At 44.0% G+C, this 14,984-nt stretch overlaps 1 protein-coding gene across 1 annotated transcript in view; it reads right to left on the reverse strand.

Moving 5' to 3' along the window:
• The window catches only part of KDM7A (lysine demethylase 7A), a 79,164-nt gene that overhangs the window by 43,669 nt on the left and 20,511 nt on the right, over positions 1–14,984 (reverse strand). Inside the window, exon 2 of the mRNA XM_044271983.1 lies at positions 3,420–3,505. Within this exon, the coding sequence (XP_044127918.1) occupies positions 3,420–3,505 (86 nt within the window). The remainder of the gene's footprint in view (positions 1–3,419; positions 3,506–14,984) is intronic.

Below are 14,984 nucleotides of genomic sequence, written 5' to 3' on the forward strand. Positions count from 1 at the left end.
GCAGGGAATTGAGGGCGATTTTAATTCTGCAGTATACAGGGTAATTAGTGGAGCTTTGGAGAATAATGCAGGCAGTAGCTCATTAATGTGAGCACAGCGACTCCACCAGCAGAATAGTGAGTACAGCCCTGGAGTATAAATACAGGATAAGTAATGTAATGTATGTACACAGCGACTCCACCAGCAGAATAGTGAGTACAGCTCTGGAGTATAATACAGGATGTAATTCATGATCAGTACAGGATAAGTAATGTAATAGTGAGTGCATCTCTGGAATATAATACAGGATGTAATTCAATAGTGAGTGCAGCTCTGGAATATAATACAGGATAAGTAATGTAATAGTGAGTGCAGCTCTGGAATATAATACAGGATAAGTAATTGGATAAGTAATTCAATAGTGAGTGCAGCTCTGGAATATAATACAGGATAAGTAATGTAATAGTGAGTGCAGCTCTGGAGTATAATACAGTATTTAAATCAGGATAAGTATAGGATTAGCATAATGTATGTACACAGTGACTTCAAAAGCAGAATAGTGATTGCAGCTCTGGAGCACAATACAGGATATGATGCAGGATAAGTAATTATGCCAAATGGTGGTCTCCCCAAGGAGAATCTTTACTCTCCTAGACCCATGTCACAGACCTCTCACCGAGCCGACCGGTACCCTGCTCTTCACGGATAAGCCTAAAACAGAAGCTACTAACTTCAGATTGGGGTATTTTGAAAAGATTTCAGTTCTGACATTTTAATTCAGTGTTCCAAAGTGTGTCAGAAGGTTCAGACAGTTGCCTATAGGGCAGCCAACCTACAGGTGGCACTAGAGAGCCAGCTTGGTAAGAGCTTATTTACATTCCCTCTTCCCCAGGGCCCATCGCCTGGCCTGTAAGACTACCTATGACAACTTCAGACAAATGAGAAGAAATGAAGGGACACTTTTTTTAAAGCCACTCCTTATATATAAATCGCAGACTACTGTTCAAAAGGAAGTAAAAAAAAAAAAAGTGAATTCATTTGTTCACAGCCTTCGGTGTCAGATGTTCTCTGACAAACTTGTAAGTAGGGCAATCAAACACTGCAGGCAAGTTCTAGGAATGAGCCTACGTGACAGGCAGGGACAGGCAACTACACCACATGTATATACATTGTGCTGACTCACATCATTTCATTTTACTAAAAACTTCAACTTTTACTAATTAACACTTCGACCTAAGAAGCCGAGTCGTTTCATAAATCCTTTGCTATACTTCTCTTCCACCAATTTTCAATTGTGTAGCATCTTCTTTTCCTTCAGGTCTAAAGATACATTCAGAATTCTGCAGACTACCAGATACTAGGGAGTAATGCATTATGGGAGCAGTTAGGGCTGTCTGTTTCCAAAGGCAACCAGCAAAATTTTGGAATGGTGCGAATACTAGAACTGGCTTTTAAAAAAGGCCCTGTCACGTCCACAAAAACCTATAAGGGATAGGAGACTTCAACAGTGTGTGATCCCTGATTCCTGGGGTCTTTTTTTCCCTCTAATCCCATAGACAGAAAAAAAATTGAAACATTCTGGCTAGTTGCAGCCACCACTAGGGGGAGCTTACTGCATACTTTCTTACATGATGAACTCAATACTGCAAAAGTATGCAGTGAGCTCCCTCTAGTGGTAGCTGTAGGCAGCCAAAATGTTATCATTCAGCTCAGCGTCTATGTAGGGGATTTAAGCCCTGTGTATCAGGAAAAACTAAGCCCATTTGACTATAAAGATAAGTGGAACAGCAAAAAAATACTGGACCTAAAAATGACAAAAAGTGCATATTCACTTGGAGAAGGAGTTTAAAGTGATTTTTTATCAGCGTCCTGAGAAAAGACTTCTATTTATTTAATAATTAATTTCGTATGTGATCAAACAGACAGACGCAGGGGCTTGTTCCATTCAGGGCACATTAAGCCATGTCATTAAGAACAGCCATAGAAGACATGTCACCGAATCAATGATCCAGTTATCTCTCCATTACACTGAATCCCGGTTTCACAGCAGAGAGTGTAACCTTCCACAATAATCAATTTTATTTAAAAAATAAAAAAAATACGGAAAGCAGACTGCCTGACTCTCCCACTGATATACACATTAGATGACCAAGGCCATTAAGATCTTGTATTACTTCTTTATTGAATGCACTTTTTTTTTTCAAATTTTTTGTTTTGTTTCCCGGGGGGATATTTTATCAGCACACAGCAGTTTTAAAATCCATTTACCACGGAAGATGGCTTATAGCTGGGAAAGCGCCCTCACTGAGCATGCGGGTTGTGATTTAAATACCAGAGATGCCTGTGAGCGGAGAGCTTGCATTGTCCTCACTTGCCTTTATCTGCCAGAAGGCAAACAATGCAGGCTTCTCCCGAATATAATATTAAAATATAAATAAATATATATATATATATATATATATATATATATATATATATATATATATATATATATATAAACAAACATCTACATAATATCTGCGAAAAGGCAAACAATGCAGGCTTCTCCCGTCGGGATATATGGAGAGATATATATATAGAGAGAGATTATATAAACACACACACACATACATATACATATATATATATATATAATGGCAACACAATGATAAAATTATATTGTGGAGTTAACTGCATTAAGTGTATATGATTTAATTTTAAAGAAGCATAAAGAAGAAATACACAACATATAAAGTATGAACTGTATAAAAACACAAAAATAATAGACAAGCAATATTACAGCTCCAACAGAGGACGTCATCTTTCTTTACGAGGCCCCTGCCTAGTTATGTGTTGGAACGTCACCCTAACCATAATGCTGTACATGTAGACGGTTTTGCTACTCTATACCAGGTGGGAGCTGCTTAAGCCCAGCTTTTTTGCAAGCCACCAATATAAGAACTGCAGTAATAGAAAGGAGAGATGTTCTCCATATAAAATAATAGATATAATAAACCGCTGCAGGCAGGCCCACTGCAATAAGAGGATCATCTAAATCGCCTTGAGCTGCAGCAACTTAAAATAAAGGACTATTGTTTGACCTTAGAGAGAAAAAATAAATAAATAATAAAATCTGCTAAGGGTTTCTAGGAGGGTGACAACCCCTACATGACTACTGAATGATGGGCATGTTTGTGGTTGCCGGTTCATATACTCTCCAGGAAATGCGGATCATACTTGTGTCATAGGGACTGGTATAAAAGAGAGGGCGTAAGGGGAATAAGGAGCAAAATAATTAGCATGACATAAATAAAGCCATTAGCCCAATACTTACATTACATAATGGATGACGTATACACAAAACAAAAACTTCAGTCCCCTTCACCCCAAATCAATGCAGTGGCTATCGGCTATATAGAAGACCTGGGCCCCCAGGAGACTCCGCAGCCGTGTATACTTACACTGGGAGGGCCCGTGAAGCACTTCGCAGTTCGGACAGTGGTAGAAGTCAATATCTGCCGCCTGATGTTCCTCAACTTTTACACAGCTGTAGGGAGAAAAAGGACATTTTAGTAAAAGGTGTGGTTATTTTTTTTTCACTTTTATAATAGACCTTTACAATTTATGAGCGTTACTCTTCCCTATAACAATTATTATTATACAGATGTCAACAAACAGGCCCCCTAGTGGTGGCAATAAGCAGTTTACAAATTCCAAGTCCAATTGGTAAGGTGGATCTAAAGAAAAAATGTTGGAACTTAAAGTTACAGCCACCTCTTCCCCCAATCCTGAAACTTAAAATGAAACACTGGTGCTGTAATACACTCCTAAATGGGGAACCCAAGCACCCGTAACCAAGAATAACCATCAGGATATATCAAAACATATCTTTAAATTAAAAAAATAAAAATAATTATATAATTATAATATATAAAAATATAATATTAAAATATATATAATATATATATATATATATATATATATATATATATATATATATATATATATATATATACATACATACACACACACAAAGAGTATGCCAGATCAAAAGGGCCAAAAGTAGTACATACACAAAGGAATATGTGCATGCAGGAAGGTTGTGGATGGCACCTCCACAAACCCAGACACGTGTTTCGCGTCAGCTTCCTCAGCAGCAGATCTCTATGGTCTTGTGGAGATTTGTCTGGGTCACACCAACTGCTGATCCATTGGCACAACAAGCACAAGGTAGCTTCTCTTCAACACCACTTTCCACCAACCATGAATGGAATATAACCATAGAGCAGGCGACTTTCCAGGAATGGAATGTGAAAGGTTCTGGTGGAAACACACATTCAGGAGATCCATATGGTGTCAGGGGTAAGCAGGTGCCAAGAGGTCTCCCAGAAAAGGTTCTCATAAAGACATCCATACTTGAGGATCTGTCGTCCGTAAGGCCTCATGCACACGACCGTTGTTGTGTCCCGTGTCCGTTGTTCAGTTTTCCGTGATTTTCTGTGGGCCCATTGACTTTCAATGGGTCCGTGGAAAACTCGGCTGATGCACCGTTTGTCGTCCGTGATCCGTGTTTCCAGTCCGTGAAAAAAATAGGACCTGTCCTATTTTTTTCACGGACAACGGTTCGCGGACCCATTCAAGTCAATGGGTCCGTGAAAAAAACACGGATGCACACAAGATTGTCATCCGCGCCGTTTTTTTCCTATCATTTGCATGGCAAACTAAACAGATTTTTTTTTTAACTTTCCTTCATCTTTGGAGATCCTCCAAAAATAAAGGAAGACACACGGAAACAAAAACGGACACGGATCACAGAACAACGGAACCTGACGTGTGCATGAGGCCTTATAGTAACTACTTACATTCCCCATGTAATAATGCTGGACCATTTATTTTTATTCTATGTTACTTCATTTATTATTGCTGCTAGAACTTATGAATAAATTAATAGTGGTCCAGATGGGTGTTACCAGTGTGTGTGTGTGTGTGTGGGGGGGGGGGGGGGTGTCTCTCTGCAGTCTGACACTGGCAGCGCTCACTGGAGAGTGTCAGGCTGTGCAAGGACACACTCCCAACTGGTAACGCCTATCTGAACCTTCAGTGCCAGCGGCTAGTCAATCGTTCATAACTTCTAGTATGATTAATAGAGGAATGCAACAACAAAGAGTCATAAGAGTAGATGCCCCAGAATAGTTGCTACATGTGGAATGCAAATAGTTACTAAGGGCCCTTTCACACTTGCGTTGGCCGGTTCCGGCATAGAGTTCCGTCGTCGGGGCTCTATGCCGGAACAATCCTGATCAGGATTATCCTAATGCATTCTGAATAGAGAGAAATCCGTTCAGGATGCATCAGGATGTCTTCCGTTCCGGAACGGAACGTTTTTTGGCCGGAGAAAATACAGCAGCATGCAGTACTTTTTGCTCCGGCCAAAAATCCTGAAGACTTGCCGCAAGGCCGGATCCAGAATGAATGCCCATTGAAAGGCATTGATCCGGACTTAAGCTAAACGTCGTTTCGGCGCATTGCCGGATCCGACGTTTAGCTTTTTCTCAATGGTTACCATGGCTGCCGGGACGCTAAAGTCCTGGCAGCCATGGTAAAGTGTAGCGGGGAGCGGGGGAGCAGCATACTTACCGTCCGTGCGGCTCCCGGGGCGCTCCAGAGTGACGTCAGGGAGCCCCAGGCGCATGGATGACGTGATCGCATGTACACGTCATCCATGCGCCTGGGGCGATCTGACGTCATTCTGGAGCGCCCCGGGAGACGCACGGACTGTAAGTATGCCGCTCCCCCGCTCCCCACTACTACTATGGCAACCAGGACTTTAATAGCGTCCTGGCTGCCATAGTAACACTGAAAGCATTTTGAAGACGGATCCGTCTTCAAATGCTTTCCGTACACTTGCGTTTTTCCGGATCCGGCGTGTACCTCCGGCAAGTGGAGGACACGCCGGATCCGGACAACGCAAGTGTGAAAGGGCCCTTAAACAGACATGTCAGGAGAGGTGACAGCTCCTAAAACCTCTCGTCACAGTTAGGGTGCATTCACACAACCGAAATTCTGGGTACACATCCGTTCTACAATTTTGCGGAACAGGTGCGGACCCATTCGTTTCAACGGGGCCGCAAAGGATGCGGACAGCAGCACACTGTGCGCTGTCAGCATCTGTTGTTCTGTGGCCCCACAAAAAAAAGAGAGAGCATGTCCTATTCTTGTCCACAATCGCGGATAAGAAGAGGCATTTTGTATATAGCTATGTACAGTTGCAGACTAGAACCAATATTATTCTTCTTACTGCTCTGTGTGTGTCAGTCTTTACTGCTGTTCTGTGATTATATTCATGAAATAAAGCGATCAGGATGAAATGTGTTATAGACTGTTACCATGTGGGGGACACAAAGCAAAAAGATATTTTGTGCAAGTCCTTTCATCAAATCACTATTGTAATACATGGAAACATGCGATGCACGGCAAATGGTCATCTTACCCAAGACAGGGGAACACCAAAATGATATACTCCCTCTATGGGCTCAACTATCTGCCAAAAAAGTTAACTCTCGAGCAGAGGATGGGGAGGGGAGGTTTTGGGGGATATATTATTTTAATTGACCCCCTGAACATTAATGCAGCATAAAATGCAACATAAAAAGACAATTATTTCACCGTAAAACCAGCCACAAAATCGTGAAGATGCAGCCATAGGGAAGCTGCCGCAACAGTGATGTTTTACTAGGGTTGTAAAAGGAGAAAACCGCTGCTTTGATCTTAATTACAGGAAACAGGCTGCAGAACGTAATTAGGGCAATTCTCTTTAAAAGGGATTAAAACAAAAAACACACAGCAGACAAAAAAAACTGTATCAGTGAAGGCACTCGGCAGTGCAGCTCGCAGGAGGCAGAGCGATTAGATCACCCTGGTCAAGGGTCTATTAGGAGCAATTCTAGGAACAACCTGAAAATCGGTCAACATCACGTGTGTGATCTCAGATACTGGGGGGGAGGGGCAGACAGATTTTTACGACACGCCTGAAAGCGATAAACTAAGTGGGCTTTAAAACGGTGGAGGAAATGGCTGGACTAAAAAAAGAAAAGAAACCCCTACATCCTATTATAGTGTACAATATCTTTTAAAAATGCATCTACTTAAAATAAAAAAAAGTCATTTTTACCGGCCAGCTAAAGAACAATGAAAGCCAGAGACTTAAAGGGAACCCGGGATTGTGTATACAGCTCAGGACATGGGTTGCTAGATGGCCGCTTAGCACATCCGCAATATCCAGTCCCCATAGCTCTGTGTGCTTTTATTGTGTGGAAAAAACAATTTGATCCATATGCAAATTAACCTGAGATGAGTCCAGCGTGAAGGATCCCCGCACCACCCCGCATCCTCAGAATCTCCTCCTTGTTCCCCAACGTCAGAAAGCTAGAGCGCTGTAATCTCACGATGCGTGAGCTAGCTCCTCGGAATCGGTACCACCACGACCATCTGTTTTGGACAGCCTCAGCACCGGAAACTATACAGTGTACATAGCAGTAACCAGACCGCTCCATACTCCATGTAGTGGCCGTGCCAGGGTACTGCACCTCACTTCGTTCACCAGTTTCTGGCACCGCAGCTGCCTGAAACAGCTGATGGGCAGGAGTATCGGCTGTAGGACCACCACCGATCTAACAATGATGACCTATCCTGAGGATAGGCCATCAATACCTGCAGTCAAAGCAAGGCAGCCAAGAAACTTTTGGCAAAATTTTAGTATAAAGTTAGGTCCCTTTCACACGAGCGTGATTTCCGCGCGGGTGCAATGCGTGATGTGAACGCATAGCACCCGCACTGAATCCTGACCCATTAATTTCAATGGGGCTGTGCACATGAGCGTTGTTTTTCACACATCAGTTCTGCGTTGCGTGAAAATCGCAGCATGTTCTATATTCTGCGTTTTTCACGCAGCCCTTGGCCCCATAGAAGTGAATGGGGCTGCGTGAAAAACGCATTGCATCCGCAAGCAACTGCGGGTGCGATGCGTTTTTCACTGATGGTTGCTAAGAGATGTTGTTTGTAAACATTCAGTTTTTTATCACGCGCGTGAAAAACGCATCAAAACGCATTGCACCCGCGCGGAAAAAACTGAACAACTAAACGCAATCGCATACAAAACTGACTGAACTTGCTTGCAAAATAGTGCGAGTTTCACTGAACGCACCCTGAACGCATCCGGCCCCAATCCGCACCGCCCGTGTGAAACCAGCCTTAGACAAAAGTGTTCAGCCATGCCCCAAATTGGTCATCCATCATAAGCAACTTTGGTAAATGTGGGATATCTTTAGAATATCTAGTCTAAATTAGTATTAGCCAGGATTAGTAAACCTGCCCCATTATTTATCTAGGGATATGCCCTGACAGGGGCGTAGCTAGAAATGACTGGGCCTCATAGCAAAAAAAAAAAAAAGGGCCCCCCCCCCTCCCTGATCTCCCACCCCCACATAGCTCTCAGACCTCCCACCCAAACACCCCTCCAGGACCTCCCACCCCAACATCCCCACACCCCTCTTAGACCTCCCACCCCCATCCTAAATCTCCCACCGCCAGTCCCTAGATATAATGGTCCAGACATCAAGTGTCCTGCTCCCCCTCCTGCCTATATAATGGTCCAGACCTCCAGGTTCCTGCTTCCCCCTACTCCCCATATATAATGGTCCAGACCTCCAGGGTCCTGCTCCCCCCTAATCCCCATATATAATGGTCCAGACCTCCAGTGTCCTGTTCCCCCCTATATAATGGCCCAGACCTCCAGGGTCCTGCTCCCCCCTTCTTAAATATAATGGTCCAGACCTCCAGGGACCTGCTCCCCCCTTCTCCCCAGATATAATGGTTCAGGACTCCAGAGTAAGTTTTAGGCTGAGTTCACACGGGCGAGATTTCCGCGCGGGTGCAATGCAGTAGGTGAACGCATTGCACCTGCACTGAATCCTGACCCATTCATTTCAATGGGGCTGTGCACATGAGCATTTTTTTTCATGCATCACTTCTGCAATGCTTTAAAGGGAACCTGTCACCGGGATTTTGGGTATAGAACTAAGGACATGGGTTGCTAGATGGCCGCTAGCACATCCGCAATATCCAGTCCCCATAGCTCTCTGTGCTTTTATTGTGTCAAAAAAACGATTTGATACATATGCAAATTAACATAAAAGAGTCATATCTTACTTGTGTGACCAGAGAAGAGTCATATTTTCAAGCTCTGACTCATCTCAGGTTAATTTGCATACATATCAAATTGGTTTTTATACACAATAAAAGCACACAGAGCTATGGGGACTGGGTATTGCGGATGTGCTAGCGGCCATCTAGCAACCCATGTTCTCAGCTCTATACCCAAAATCCAGGTGACAGGTTCCCTTTAAAATCGCAGCATGTTCTATATTCTGCGTTTTTCACGCAGCCCTGGCTCCATAGAAGTGAATGGGGCTGCGTTAATAACGCATTGCATCTGCAAGCAAGTGCGGATGCAATGCGTTTTTCACTGATGGTTGCTAGGAGATGTTGTTTGTAAACCTTCAGTTTTTTATCACGCGCGTGAAAAAAGCATCAAAACGCATTGCACCCGCGCGGAAAAAACTGAACAACTTAACGCAATTGCAGCCAAAACTGACTGAACTTGCTTGCAAAATGGTGCGAGTTTAACTGAACGCACCCTGAACGCATCCGGACCAAATCTGTCACGCTCGTGTGAACTCAGCCTTACAAGTCCCAGAGTCAGCCAGCCCTCACCTCACAGCCACTTGAACGTCTGCACGCCCACACTCCAGCAGCGCTGCCAGGCCCAGCAGCACGCCACTTCGCTGTACGCTACGCCTCCTCCACTTCCGGCCAGTAGAACTGCCGCCCAGACTGGGAGCGGGACCACTCCCTCTCCTCACTGCAGGTACACCTCTCTGCCTCCGGCCGCCCCCTATCGCACCGCCCTGCAGATAGCGCTTTTTCTGTCTGTCCTGGAGGGGCCTGCGACCCCTGTAGCTACACCACATGAAAAAAATAAAAATTATATATATATATATAGCCCGGGCCCCCAGTGGTGTAGGGCCCCATAGCCATTGCTATAGCTGTTATGGCGATCCCTAAGCCCATGTGCCCTGACTATACTGCTATGGTGGCATTGATGAGGTTGTTCAAGATAAGAAAAATATGGCTATGGCCAAGATCGCACTTCAGTTATTTGGTGCCAAAACCAGGTTCAGGTCAAAATCACAGAACAGGTGCAAATCTTTCCTATACACCTGATCTCCGAGTAGGCTTCACTATAAGTGATAAAAATAACTGACCAAATTACTGAAGTCATCAGGGCTGAGATGCAATACCAATCCTGTGGACAGGTGCGAAGTAGATAGTTCTAGACAAGTCTGCCAGATTTCTTTGACAAATATGTGAAGCTAGCCTAAGCTGAGCACTGGATTTGGCACAACCTGCCACAGGGTCAGGAAATATGCAAGACTGCCCTAGCATAATTTCATGGTTTCACGGCTGGTGACTAGGGAACTGAGATCAGGTGACTCCACATTCAACTGTATCACAGTCTTCAGGACATGGTTGAATACTGCGATTGATGGCTTTATGGATTGCTGTTCCTCCTCATAAGCTACAGGCCACTAGTGGAGCCTTCACAGTAATGGCTCATGCACATGGCCGTTGCCCGGCCGTGCCTGTATTGCAGCCTGCAAACAGCCGGTCCACAATATGTGGGCACCAGCCGCGTGCACTCCTCATCGCGCATGTGAACCCATTAATTGGATCCAGAATCCGGAAGGTGCGGTGCCGAACGGAGGCATGGAACCCCACGGAGACACTGCGGAGTGTTTCTGTGGGGTTTCTCTCCGTGCCTCCGCACCACAAAAAAATAGAACATGTATTTTTTTGGCGGTGCAGATGGATCACAGACCCATTCAAGTTGAATCGGTCTGGATCCATCTGTGGAATCGACACGGATGTTGCATGTGCAGTAGTGATGATCTGGCAGTGTAATACTGCCACCATCTACCCAATGAACGAGCAAACATTCATGGGGTAATCAGCAACAAACACTCATTCCCGAAAACTGGCCAGATAATCTGCCCAAATAAATGGTTGTGGAGGGCATCCATGTCCTATATTTTTATTTGCTTATACGAATAAGGCCTTATCAGCACACCGCTCTTCAAGACCTGCCCAGCAGATTACAGAACAAAAATAAGTGTTATCTCTGACACCTCCCCACCCGGCTGACAGGCTTTGAAGCTTATCTCAGAAGGTGCCACTGCCATACATACCAGTTATGTAGTGTCTAGAGATGTGAAAACTAACAAGTGATAAAACAAACAAAAAAAAATAAAAAATTCACAGGCAACGCAAAAGTTAAGCTCCATTTAGGCCTCGCACACACGGCAATTGCTCAGCCATTCCGTGCATTGTATCCAATGCACAGGCAACATCCTTGCGGTTTTCGCAGACGGATCTGGGCCCAATCAAGTTGATCCGTCCACACTGCAAACAAAATAAAACATGGCCGCGGGCACAAGGCGTTACGCTGTAGTTCAGTTCCATTTAATATGACTTTTTTAAATCTAGATTCATCCATATACGGTGGCAAACTGATCCACCTATAGGTTTTCATAGTGCCGAATATTACGGTAGGCTAAGCTGTTGATCGGCCAGGGTCCCAAGTGTCTGATCCCACCGATAAGTTACTGATGACCTATCCAGAGGATAGGTCATCAGTACCAAAATCCCGGAATACCCCTTTAAGCAGCAGACCTCTGGTATCAACAATGCCGAAACCTGCGGTCAGCAGTATTGAAAACGAGTGCTGTTAGCTAGCAACCAGTCACAGTGCAGCTTTCATCTTTTCAGAGCTGTTTAAGAAATAAAAGCAGAGCTCTGATTGATTGATATAAGCAACCATTTGTGCTCAGGTCAGAATTCCGCCATGTTGCAGTGTGGAAGCCCGTTCTTATTACGCATCAATACGGAGCTAATCCATGCATCATGCACACGTAAGCCGTGTTTTTGTCGAGGTTTGATTACCAGTTACAAACCAGGTCAACCCTGTGTGTGAGCACGCATTGCATCATTGCCTGCAGCCCGGGAGTCACAGCGCGAAGAGCAAGGGCGACCCATTCCCCATATATAAGCTGTACAGGCGAATGCAACCAGATCATAAAGCAGGACAGCGAGTCGAGATGCTGATGTATCCACACAGGAGGATTATCCGGATTTTATACAACTGTAGCAAACCCTCAGCTGTGAGAAGCATTAGGTCTACATGTCTTATTTTTTTAGCTTCTCAATGTAAAGAATCCATTCACAACAAGCAGAGATCTTAAAAATAGTGAGGAAACAAAACACAAAAGGGGGTCATTTATTAAGTGCGCCACTTCACTTTATGGCGCCAACAAGGTTGCAAAGACCCCGTTTGTGCTGCACTCACCACTTAGGAGTGGTGAGGGAGTGACGGAGGCCAGGATTTCAGCCCTGACAAATTTCCCATCCCTTGAGCCCAAAAACAGGCGTAAAAGGGGAGTGAAAACTACTCCAATCAGGACCTGGAGTAGTGGAGACGCCTCGTCATACAATAGCCGATAGTAAAACACCTGCCTTTGTAAATTACCCCAAAAGTATATTGGAGAGGTATAGGGCTCCACAGCTCTTGGTTACAGTAAAATAGCCATGTCACACAACTTCAATGTCAAAATTTTGGAAATCTTTTTTCCCCCACAAGGAAATTCTGAGGTCACAGCATGATCGTGGTGAAGCGCAATTTTACATAAGTCCTTTGAGCAACGATTATGGTCCGATATGTGGAATAGGGGCAGGGTGGGGTGAAGATGGCGGTAGACATTTATCAAACTGGTGTAAAGGAAAACTGTCTTGGTTGCCCATAGCAACCAATCAGATTCAACCTTTCATTTTTCAGAGCTTCTATGGAAAATGAAAGGTGAAATCTGATTGGTTACTCTACCAAGACCGTTTTCCTTTACACCAGTTTTGATAAATCTCCTCCAGCCAGTGCTTCAATTTGTCAAACAGTCAACTAACAGAAGAGTTCATTACAACACATACATAATCCATCTTTTTCGGAAATTAGTGCAATGGTCCCCACTAGCAAGCTAATTTTTGCTCACACTGAAATGGAGATATAAGAAGACAATGCTCCAGTCTATGCGTAACACATGTGGTCCCCCGATCTAATACCAAAATGTTTTTAGTTTTTTTATGGAAGTCTCTGAACACCATTTTCATAGCCTTTTGTTGCAGATGCTTTGAAACGTGAGCCCCGTCCTGTCTCAAGGATGTCAGTAGGTCCTCACCGACTGAGAAAGCGTGTTACTTTTTTGTGGACCAGCCTCAGTAACAGCGATTTACGACCAGATAACAATGACCGCCACCTTATACAGACATGAGGACCACATTAAAATTTAAGAGGGTTGCGTTATACGGTTATGAGCCAAAGATACATGGCTGCCGCTCATGAGAAAGCAAATGGCACGACCTCTACTAATAATTTATGAACATCCATATGGCAGCATATCACATTAACCAGAGGTGTGTGTACAGTAAATGGCGTCCACAGTGAGCAGGAAAAATGTGGGCGCCTCAAGAAACTGACAGAAAAACTGAGTGGGGGATGGGCGCTCAGTACAGTGACCTAAATTGCTCTCTCAAGCTTCTCCTTTGATCTGCTTTATTCAACAGCAGAAGAGCCAGTTGTTCTGTAGAGGCCGGTCGATCACAACTGGCTACTCCAACCGGGCGTACATTGTGGCAGGTGTAATCAAGTGGCAGAGACACGCGTTCCCCTCCTTATGGTTCGTCTTAATCACCCTTGACACATGGCCGCGGCCCTTACGACTTCTTAAAGGCTCTCTTAAAGGAAACAAAGTCACATCTCTCACCCCTTCCCCCAGGCAGTCTAGACCTGAACCAGGGTCTCAGGCTGGATAATAAGGCTACATTCACACGACCATTTGCGGCTTGGATGTGGAGCCATTCACTTCAACGGGCCGCAAAAGACAAGAATAGGCATTTCTATAATGCAAACGGGCAGAATCTGTGTTTTGTGGATCAGCAATTTTGTGGACCGCAAAACACGGCATGGTCGTGTGAATGTAGCCTAAATGTGGTGCAGGGATAGACACTTTTCTCTGACTTCTCTATACCAAACGATTGGTTGGCTTACTTTGTGGGAGAATTTTACGCCAGAATTGTGGTGGAATTTTACACCAGAATTGTGGTGGAATTTTGATGCTTTTACAGCTAAGCCCCACCCCTTACTAAGCAAGTCAGAAGAAAGTGTAGAAACCCTAGTTGCGCCAATTTCCACAACTTTTTAAGACAGATTCTAGGTGTAGACACATTAGTAAATCCGGGCCCTTAAGTTTTCTTTTATAAAAAAAAAAGTTGGTTGACAACCAAAATGGCCACTAGTACAACGCCCAGAGGGTTGTCAGCTCTTCCAAACCTGAACTTGCAGTGATGCATCAGAATATATCAGATTTTAAGGCCCCATTCACACGACTGCATTTTTGGTCCACATCTGATCCACATTCTTTGAAGAGTAGATGCAGACCCATTCATTTCAACGAGTCTGCAAAGACCGTATGATTGCATCCGTATGTTTGTTCTGCAGTCCAGCAAAAAAAGATAGAACATGTCCTATTCTTGTCAGTTTTGGGGACAATAGGCGTGGTTAAAATGGGTACCAAAAAAAAAAAAAAAAAAAAAAAACCACAACGGATGGCACAGAGACGTTATCTGTATTTTTTGCGGACCGCAAAATACATATGGTCGTGTGAATACACCCTAACTGGGCAGATTTTGCTGGTCAGGAAGAGCTGGGTGGATATAATGTAAATCATACATTTAATAGATTATTACTTCTAATAAACCAGATAAAAATTCTCAGTAAAAGGTGAAATAATCTATATTGTGTCTATGGATTCGTATGAGACGTGCAGATAATAGGATCACACGGTGCAGATCACATATATTCATGG

The sequence above is a fragment of the Bufo gargarizans genome, chromosome 11, assembly GCF_014858855.1.
Source record: "Bufo gargarizans isolate SCDJY-AF-19 chromosome 11, ASM1485885v1, whole genome shotgun sequence".
Taxonomy (NCBI): Eukaryota; Metazoa; Chordata; class Amphibia; order Anura; family Bufonidae; genus Bufo; species Bufo gargarizans.